The sequence below is a fragment of the Dromaius novaehollandiae genome, chromosome 23 (assembly GCF_036370855.1).
Source record: "Dromaius novaehollandiae isolate bDroNov1 chromosome 23, bDroNov1.hap1, whole genome shotgun sequence".
Taxonomy (NCBI): domain Eukaryota; kingdom Metazoa; phylum Chordata; class Aves; order Casuariiformes; family Dromaiidae; genus Dromaius; species Dromaius novaehollandiae.
The window spans coordinates 7,885,879-7,896,894 of NC_088120.1; the positions used below are offsets into that span (position 1 = coordinate 7,885,879).

Genomic DNA, 11,016 nt, shown 5'->3' on the forward strand with positions numbered 1-11,016 from the left:
CAAATCAGCAAGTTGTAATTAAGGAAAAGTTACCTACCTGTGTGCCAGACATACTGTACCCATACATACGTGCTGGCAGCAAAAAACAGCCATTGTATTGGTATGAAGAGCAGACATATTATATTTGACGTGAATGCTACACAAACAAAAAATACTGAAAAGGCCTAAAAGAAGGGGGGGGGGGGGAAGAGAGAGAAGAAGAGGGTTTCAGTTTATTCCAGCAAATATTACCACTTTATTTATTAATGGTGACACTACAGTGATTTCAACATAGAAAGGCTAAGTGTTAGTTATTATCAGGACAAAGAAATGGATCAGTCTAACCAACGAAAGTACAGACATATCCAATTAAGGGAGAAAGTGTGCAACTCAGGAATATTTGGTCCTGCCCACTCTTCCAGTGAGTCTCAAAACAGCTGCATTTATCCCTTATTATTTTGAAGACGTTCATTTACACTATTGATGTAGTATTATCATAACTATATTATTCCTTCTGACAAAAAGAAAAAAGCACAGCACTGTCATTTACTTTCAAAAAGAGTAGTAAATATTTAAACAGGCAAGCATATCCATATTACAGTCTTATAACTCTCTTACTTAGGATTCCAAACCAATTCACTAGTCATAGAAATTCAAAAGTTACTTGCCTGTGGTGAAAAACTTGATAGCTATATAGTTCATCATTTCCATTTGCCAAAGATTAAATAGGCAGTCTAACTTAAGCCAAGATCCCATATTAGACACCTAGTCACTTGAAAATTCCTCTTCTTGAGAAAACAATCAGCAGAACTACTAAGTTAGCTGTAGAAGATGCTATATGCCATAAAACATTGCAGGATTTTCCTACAAAGGAATGGTGATTTTAGGTTATACATACCAAACCCTGGTATCTGAAGGAATCATAAACACTCCTGATGAAGAGCCAGAATGGCCACAGATATTCAAATCTGAACTCCAGGACAAAGTCTGCCAACAGTACTAGTGCCCACACTACTAGGAACTTCAGATACAGAAATGTACTGTAAAGAAAAAAAAAAAAGATAGCATTAGGGCTGTATTTCTGATAAAGAGACATGGAAACCATATGAACTTTTTTTTTTAATGCAGGAATAAAAGTACTGAAAACTAATGTAGGTAAGAAAGTTTCATGCAAAATGATTTTACAAAGTAGAGAGTTTTATTATTAAAAGCAGGACTAGTCTAGTGGAGTTAACTATATTCAATTTTTTTTTTTAGTGGCAAAGAAATGGAAAGCTTTCTGCTCTTACAAGATATTCAGTGACAATCTCTGCTTAGCTCTTCACCGTATTTTTATGAGTGAAGTTTTGCAAACAGGTATGTTGTCACAGCTGAAATGCTTCTCTTCTGGTTTACATTCTCATATTTGGAGCTCAGAAATTTCTACATTCCCCTGACAAACAGGCTGCAGACATTCAGTCATGTTCCACATTTATTTAAATACAGACAAACTGCAACACCAATAAAACCAAACATATTTTAAGCCTACAACTACAGCAATAAGGAAGAGTGCTTTGATACAGAGATGTGAAGGAGTTGTTTTTGAAGATATTCATTTTAAAATATATACATCTATTTTAAATAATAAGAAAACAGAGGCAAATGGTATTTGAGCCAGACAGTCTAACTTCTTTTTCTGATTATTTCAAAGCCACAGTCCCTTATTCCTAGCGCTGCATTTTGAACCACTGACAATCCTTCTCCACTACAGAGCTCAAAATATTTTGAGATAATCACTGATTAATACAGTAGCACTTAAGAGAATAGATCAATCTGTTCTGTTGCAGAGGAGGAAGCAAAAACCTTCCTGCCCCAAAACCCAGCACCTGGAGATCTAGTATGTTACTCTAATTCCCCCAGATGCAACCACCTTGTTGCACTGTATTGGCTTATATAACAAGGGTATTTGGTCTGGTTTTGTTTTTTTACATTAAGGGCAGGTTTTTTCCTATTAGTAACTTCTTTTTCCTCTTGTATCATACCGTCAGCATCACCAGTGGAACCTTGCCCTGGGATGTTTACTGATAAGTTGCCAAGAATTAGTGTGTACAAAGCTAGGCAGAGCTGACTCAAATTTCTGCACTGTTCATAGACATGTGGCTTATTGGCAAAGTTGTTCAGAGCTTCAAAAAAAGACACAAAATAAAAAATTTGTATGAAGAGTTTTACATACAAGCAAAGGCTTATAAGCAACCGAACTACAACTCATCAAATTTAGTAAGTGTCAAAGGTAGGTAGTAAGCCTTCTGCTTCCCATCAGATAGGACACTGCTCCATTTAATTAAGATGCCATAAGGTACCTATCTCAAGGTGAAGCAGCAAACTATCACAGAAAGAGAAATCATTATTACTATTTTTTAAAAGTTTATTTTTATTGGTTTTACTACTAAACAATGACACATTTTTTGCTCTGTGCATAATGTAAAGCTATTCTAAGCATCTCCTATTAGGAAACTCTTAAATTATTAAGTCTAGTCTTCTCTATGTCCAAAACCTCGCCAACCTGCAAGTATTTCAGTTATCCCTCAAGTGACAGTGCTTACGTTTCAAACCTTAGGCAGTCATACAACAAATCACAGTGCACAGACACAGTAGCAATTTATTTTTCATCTGTGCCTAACACAAGAAAATGCTTGCAAACTGTTAAACAATAATGATTTGTATGTTTGTACCTGTGAGGTTCTTATTTCATATATGGTATTATGAAAAAACATAAAACTCCCTATCCACTAAGGAAATTTTAAAAATACTCGCTACACCACTGGTTGGAGATGCATGTAATACGGCTGAGTAGGCATGCAACTGTAAATTGCTTCAAGCCCCAGAGCCATCACTTCATAACCCTGGGGATCAATATAAAAAGTGCCAGAGAGATACACATCCACAACTGGATTTTTGTGAAGTATCACTCAAATTACTTGCTACATTAGGTCAGCTTCCAAACCACAGGACTGGGAAAACACCAGCCCTCCGCTTTGCTTTCTTGTCAAGGGTGGGCTCTCACCGTTTATCAGATGTGCTGTGACAGTTGCACATATGGACTTTCATGACCCTACATTTTCACTCAAAGGAGTTTTTGCTTAGCTATTCTGACTTGCAGCATGTTATCAGCCCTTCCCCTAAAAGCCCAGTTCTGCAAAGGTACTCGCTGTGACTAATGCTCACTAACATACTGGCATGAGTACATGCTTTAAATCACCATGAACTAAAGAAAGACTTTACTAAAAATACATTCTGTGGTCTAAGAAACAAGTAAGCAAATATTCCTACAGTTAACCCACCTCTGCATTCCCACCCCCCCATACACTTTTTGATTGAAAGCATTTTCTACATTCATAGTAGAGCCTGAAAAACACTATTCTGCATCTGGAGTTTAACATAATAGGATTGAAAAAAATATTCAAATAAACTTAAGAACCTCCTGCAGTATCTTTAATGGAAACAAAATTAATGATCCATCCACCTTGAAAAGTTAAGGCAGAACTGTCCCCAGCCATGTAGTCAAAAACTACTCCTGGGAAACAATGAACTACAGAATAAGCATTAAAAAAAAAAAAGAAAATCTAAATGGCAACATTTGTCCTAGCGGTTATGCTCATATATGCTGTTATACTCTTTATTTGAGGCTCTAAATCCTTAACAAAAATCTGTAAGGAGCAGCTGCATTTAACAGTACCTCTGAGAGCACCTAGGCACAAACAGCAACAGACCCTGGGTCCTGTAGCCACAACTACAGAGCATTTCATTCTGACGATGCTGCTGAATTGTACATGTGCGGCTCTAACAGTTGAGAAAAAACACATAAAGGTATCACATCGAGGCAATCATTATTTTGCCTATTTAGCTGGAAAAGCAGTTTTGTTGTGTGGGCACTTTTCCCTGGGTTAGTTATGGCTATCGTGTACTTTTCTGCTACTAAAATACATAAAGAGAATACATTTTTCCTAACAAATTAGACTTGTCAGAACTAATGTTTTTCAATTGTAAAATGCTACTCTAAATTAAAGCATTTGCTGAATAAGAGTTTTGCAATACAGACATTAAGGTAATTTCTAATACTAAATTCATATAAAATCTGAATGCCATGCTGACTTTCCTTACCTTTTAAAGTGGAATTGTAACAATTCAAAATATGTAATAAGGTTTTCACAATAACATTAAAGAGCCTACTTCTCAATCATCTGAACAACTCAAAAGCAATTAAGAGTGTCATGAACACAAGACTAAGACACAAGAAAGTTATTTCCTTTTACAAAGGACTTCATCTACTTACGCTGGCCTCTCAGTAGCTTACCATTGTGTAACTTATTCTACATATGCGTTCAACTGCACGAGACCACACTTATACCCACACACTTAAATAAAACATTTTAGAAGATCCTCAGACTACGATCAATCAGTTGGTTTTGGACACCAGCACTCCCCTGCTCAACATTAGGGCCTGTATACAGAGGACTGCATCGATGTCAGAGATGGCAGCCTAGGCACAGCTAAACACTCACCCCTAGCTTTAAAACTGATACTGGTAGCAACCTACTGACAGCAGCTCCCCGCTCAGAACGGACAGGTTTCACCAACTGCGCCGAGCTTCCACACCACTACGGTTACACAGCGAGTTTAAAACTAGCTCGGCTGTCTTTGCAGCACACTGCAGTCTGCGGATGGCAGGAGGAAGGAGGGAATGCAGACCTTCATTTCCCTTACGCCACACAGGTATGCCGCACACCGCAATTCACCATTCCTGAAAAGTACTACCGTCTAATGCACAGTTTATAAATTAATTCACAAATGCTTAGCAAACACACATCTCTTCAGGGAATGCTTAAATTAGCTATACCTGCAAGAGGTCCAGCCAGAATTAAACCCAAAAGAAAAACAGGCTAATAGACCTCTTGTTTTGACAGGCTAATCGCTATTCTGTTATCTTGCTTTGTACAACAGACTGTTCAAATAATATTTTATGAATGAAGTTACTAATAAAATTTAGCAGCAGCCCTCCTCCCTTTCTCTGCTTTGTACTAGTCACTTTTACTCCATCTTCACTCTTCAAGCTCTTGATTCCTTCTAGACGCTATTCTTCTCCTCAGTGCTCTCCTATTGTTATCGAGCCGCCATCCCCACTGCACCGCCCTCCAGTACGCTCATCCCACAAGTCAGACAGCCGACTCTCCTGGAATCCGGCACCAGCCATTAGTCGTCTGCGAACCTCTGAAATTCATTGATCTTTCTAGGCACATCCACACATTTCTCCAATTTGGATAGCTGCTGTGTCAGTATCCTCACTTAGAGATAATATTCACTAGACAGAAGGGCTTTCTAACCTGAGTAGCCCTTATATTAGAAAGGCTCAAATACATTCCGCAGCACACATTTTAATTCCGAGTTTGTTCTCAATACAGGAGGAAAAAGATCGTACGCCTAAATTGGTTGCAGATAGATAACCTAAATTTTAGGCATTTAATTTTCTGGTCTGATACACATCAAAAAAAGCTGACTTCAGTGATCTGCCCAAGGTTTAAGGGCAGGGCTTTCCCTATAAAACTGGCATATGGTATCTAATCTTGTAGGGTAATGCAGGATGGGGGGAGGAAGGAAAATAAAAAAAATACACACATTCATGAAAGAAGTAGGGTACAGAACTGGAAGGACTAGTGATTAGATTATAGCACTGCAAGCTCTGTGAAACATCAGTTGACTGCTAATATATACTGAACTTCAAGATTTATTCATAACTCCACAGTGACTGTGCTCCTCCTTTGAATTTTCAAACAATTAATTTTCCTCCTTAATTTTCCCCACCCTGCCCCTCCTCCCCAAGTACCAGATGCCATTTCCTTTTTTTCTTTTTTTCTTTCTTTTTTTTTTGGTTTGTTCTTTGTTCTCTTTTTACTGCCCTGTACAATCAGATATTGTGCTTGCTGGAAGGTAAAGCATTCAAAAATATCACTGGAAAAAACAATCATGTACCCAAAATCCAAACCGGTAGCAAATTAAGCCTCTATTCTATCGCTTTGGTACCAGCAAGTTCCCCGGGCTGCAAAGCGAATCTTCGCAGAACTGAGGGTACGTTTCATTTTGCAGTAGGACTCACACAATACAGCGGAGGGGAAGGCATCGTGAGGCTGGCAGGGTGCCAAATGCAGAGGTAGGCTTTAGAAAGGTGAAGTTTAGCACACACGTGAAATCACTGGAGAGTCAACAAGCAAAATCTCAGCATTATCCAACCAATGCCAAACAGAAAACTTGGGATGCTTAGAGAGCATCAGTAGAGATCTTCAAATGAAAAAGCATTATAAATACACAGATTTGCGTGCATTTATTTGTATGCATTTGCATACACATAAGAGTATTATTAGCAGATATAAAAGTAGTACAGAAGGAGGACAGCAAGTGTGCAAGAGTGAGAACATGACTGCTGGGATGTGGTATGCATCCTGGAAACTATTATGTGAAATACTTGTCAAGTGCATTTTCAAAAAGGAAGAGAAATTTAAAGAATCCCAGGAAACCTCCCTGACTACTTATTCAGAAGGGAAGACAAAACAGAAAAGCTATACATCTCTTACAGCGATTCTGGAAGCAAGTGTAATAGATTAGCTGAACCAGAGGCACATAATCAGCAATCAGTATTGTAGTACTGAAACAAGAGAAAACGTTAGACCATGGTGGTAACTCAGCTGAAAATACCAGAGTCCAGAACACATAAAATAAAGCAAGGGGAACTGCAGTGTGCAGGGGAATGAAAGCCACTGGCAGAGAGGAGCAATATTACATGTACCATTGGGGGTGACATAGTAGAACATATTTGAATTTAAGCTAAATTAGATTTGAGACCTGAATTTAACTTAAGGTCATAAAAGGTAGTACTGTTGGTTTGTTATAGACCCCCAGGGCAGTTCAAGAAAAAAGTGTTTTTCCCAGTATCAGAAGCTATAAAGAAAGCACCAGAATAAATCAGTAGGAAGAATTATCATGGATTAAAAAAAAAGGTCTAAAAAGAAGCCACATTCCTGGAGTTAGCATGGATTGTTTTTTCCTTACTCTTTATTCAGCTGTCAGCAGAGTGAGAAGCACGGTCCTTGGAAATAAGCCATATCAGAATTTAGGTGGCACACAGAATCAAGTGAGCATCTTCGCAAAGGGATCATGATACCAAGAAAAGCTGCCCAGTGTGTTAGATGCCCAGGGCCACAGCCTGCCTCTATTCCATGAGGGGGGATCTCAGTAACCACTTGGAGATTACAGACACATGCACATCCTCCTAGGTATTTATTTGGCTGCAATCCCAGGTAATGCCTGTGATGAACAGAAATATATAGGGCTAAAAAAATCCTAATACTAAAGGAACACAAAGTGTTTTAAGTACTACTGTCAGGAAATCTATGATATATAGCAAAAGTCAGCTGACATGGAAATTAAGCCAATTGCAATGATTGCATGGGGAATTCATCTCAAAACTTAATCAGCTGCAAAACGGGTATCAAGTGCCAATGTGATTGAGCAGAGCCAAAACAAGCAGCATCAGCAATAAAACTGATGATTTTAAATACATCAGTGAAGACTACTATGAACAAGCAGCAGCAAGTAAACTTTAATTGCCTAAGTTTAACAGAGGCAATGAATACTTCAGTTAACAATTAAGGTTTTAATACATGCACAACGTCAAAGGTATAAGTTGTTAATCATTCAAGTGTAAAATAATGGCAAACATATCTTAAAAAGTATAAAGGCAAAGTTTTAAACATACACTATGGGAATAACAGATCTTGTGACTCCTTCCATCAGTTTGTTGTTTTTAGAGATAGCATACACAGGTATGCTTTAATTATAATAATGTTCTTTCCAAAGGTACCGTAAGTACTTCTAAATAGTAAGAGTCTCTATCATGTTTGCCCAAAATATTAGATTCATCAAGTTTTCACAGTACTTTAACAGCCAGGTAGCAATAATCATTTTAAGCTGTGATACTGCACCACTGGCATCCAAGGCTTCACTTGCAGTACACAAGAGCAAAGCTCTAATGGCAGTGCTGGCATGCCACATTATGCAGCACTTAAATACAGCCTGGAGTGGCTTAAAACTGTAGATGGGGAGCAAGACTAAATTGAAAGGAAAAAGGGCAAAAAGCAGATAGAAGGAAAGACAGCAGGAGGAAAAAAAACAGTATAAGGAGGAGCAGGGAAGGCAGCTGTTGAGAATTTCATGGGGGAGGAACAGGGGCAGAAGATTGGTCAGGAATAACTTTGAAATTTTTTGAAAGGCTGAAGCCAGTCTGTTTAATTTAGGGAATGAATACTGGAGAAAGTACTGTAAGCAGTATAACTGCACAATTTCAGATTAGAAAGTCCATTAGCCTTTAGAGGAACTTGTTAAAAAGGATGCTGCAGAAGTTGGTAAAAGCAGCAATACTCAGGGAGACAGCATACTCACATTTTTCAGTGCAACCCAAGATTTTACATTTCTAACAATCCGTTCTGTGATTATAAGCCATTTTTCTGTCATTTATCATAAGCTGTTTCAGATGTACACATGTAGTGAATCCCCACCCTCAGAGTCTTGCTCCAGGACAATTCTTTCATTCCTCCAAATGTTCCAAAACACTTCAGCTTTGCAAATCTCAACTATGCTCACATGCAGTTATTTCTGACAGCTGTGACTAGCTCTGCATTGAGAGATTGGAGAGGGAATGAGCATGGGAAGATTGGTCCTAGTTAAAAAAGCAGACAAAAATCCTAGAAGAGTTAAGTATATCGATCATGCTATTTGTTCAGCTTAGCTGCTTTGTTTATAACGCTATGATATTACCTACTAACAACTGCATTTGCTGGGTTTGTGTAAGCTGATGGTCACAATTAAGATGAGTAAATAATGATAGTAATTACAAGAATTTAGAAATCTATAGTTACATGAGAAGTTACCTGTGTACAATAATAACCTACCAAATTATGCAGGGGTAGAAAAAAGGAGAAGGACAGCAAAAGAAACAAGAGAAGAGACCACAACCCATATAAAAGTTATTCTATCTCTGATTAGATTTACAAAGAGGCAAACCTTCCTGCTAGTTTCTCTTTTCTTGCTGTGGGACAGTACTCTGAAATTGCTGACTACTCCTGCTCATCAGGATGCTACAGGGAAACAAAGGCTAAAAACCCCATTTCTGAAATACAGCATTCTGTGAGAAATTACTACAAGAAGCCTCGTGTCTCTATTAGTCGTACATACAGCTACAACAGCTGTACATACAACTTTGAACATATTCATCTGATGTTCTTCTCATCTTTTACTCTTTTCCCTGCCTTCTCTCACTACCTCTCCAGGCAGTCAGCTCAAAGATAATGCTATTTTAAATGTCTTTTGAAAAGCAAGCAGTCATATAAGGAATTGCTTACATTTAAATTATTTTCAGGAAGCTAGTCACCTCAAATATTAACCTCTAAGCAACATACGGCGTTGCTTTACCATTCCAAACACCCTTTTCTCAAAAACTGGGACTCTAAAGCAACAAGATACTCTCTATTCCCAAGCAGAGTTTCATTGTAACTAGGATAAGCTGTGCTTTGTTACAATTTTGCTATAATCAAAGCTCACTATTAACTGGTTTCCTCAAGTAAAGCTAACATCTGCATTATATATATTTCCTCAAGTCTTTAGTCACTGCATACACAAGCCTCAATTGAAACTATAGACAGAAAGGGAACATTATCCTTACTATAACTTTCAAAAGTCAGTTTTATAGCCTCTCCCACAATGAGCTCCTCTTTAACCAGAGATACAGGATTATTGTATTTGGTATCACATTTGGCATACTTACATACTCGAGGAATGGAAAGCTCTAAAATACTCTTTACAATGTTTGAAATATGCCCACATGAAACAAATGTTTAGGCATCTATTTGTATTTTGGTGTCTCCTGCATGTAAAAAACTGGAAACCACGCTTGTATTTTAAGGTACAGCTACACCTTGTGCCTAAGAGCATGGATATCATTTCCACTACGATTTTCTTTACAAAGTGAATTATTTTAAGCTGGTATCACTTAATAATCACGTCAAAACGTGGGCAATTACATGGAATACAGTTCTCTCTCAGGAAAAGTTACCTACTTTTATGGATTTCAGGAGCCCGTCCTGCTTCACGGGCCGGAGGCCAGCCCGGGCCCCGCCAGGCGTTACTCACGCGAGCTCGTCCCCGCGCCCATCGCTGCCCGCGCTGCGGGAGCCACGGAACAGGGCAGCGGCCACGTGAAAACGGCCCAGCAGCCCGCGCACCCCGCAGGGCTCCACCGCCTCCGGTAACGCTCTAGAGCCCGGCCGGCGGCGGGGAGGCTCCCGGCGGCTCCTGGCCCGCTCCCTCCGGGCGGCGCCGGCAGCACCTTGGCCAGCAGCTGCCCCCGGGGGGCGGCGGGGCCCGGTGCGGCCTAACGGCGGCGCCGAGGGGCGCCGGGGCGCCATGTCGCGCCTGTGCGAGCGCTGACAGGAGGGGGGGGGGGCGGGGCGCGCTGACAGGCCGCTGAGGGGATGCGGCGGCGGGAAGGCACCGGGGGGGGGGGGAGGGGAGCGAGGCGCGGGTCCCCCCTCCCGGCCCCGCCTCGCCCCGCGCCGCGGCGGCCGGTCGGTACCTGCCGTAGATGCCCTCGGTGATGCGGTTCCGCTTGAGCGGCCGCCGCAGCTTGCTGCAGTCTGCGCTCCGCCGCTTCATCCTCCCGGCCGCCTCCGGCCCGGCCCGGCCCGGCCGCGCGCCCCGGCCCCGCCGCGCTGCCCGGCCCCGGGTCACGGCAGCACCATCCGCCCCCGCGGTTTTTTTTTTTTCCCCTCTCCCCTCTCTCGCTGTTTTTTTTTTCCTCGGGAAACAAAGAAATAAAAATAATTCCTGGTCCGTCCCTCCCCGCCGCGTCCCCCCGCGCAGCCTCCGCGCAGCGCCCCGCCTCCCCCGGCGCTGCCCAATCCGACGGCTGGCCGAGTGAGAATGACGGTGCCCTCGACCAATCGGCAGCAGGGA

The 11,016-nt window shown here is 41.0% G+C and overlaps 1 protein-coding gene across 1 annotated transcript in view; it reads right to left on the reverse strand.

The window, feature by feature from the left end:
- Positions 1-10,959, reverse strand: part of MACO1 (macoilin 1) — a 30,960-nt gene extending 20,001 nt beyond the window's left edge. Inside the window, exons 1-3 of the mRNA XM_064525075.1 lie at positions 10,637-10,959; positions 878-1,019; positions 38-164 (exon numbers count right to left, since the gene is read on the reverse strand). Of these exons, the coding sequence (XP_064381145.1) occupies positions 38-164; positions 878-1,019; positions 10,637-10,716 (349 nt within the window). The 5' untranslated portion in view covers positions 10,717-10,959. The remainder of the gene's footprint in view (positions 1-37; positions 165-877; positions 1,020-10,636) is intronic.
- Between the last annotated feature and the right edge of the window lie 57 nt (positions 10,960-11,016).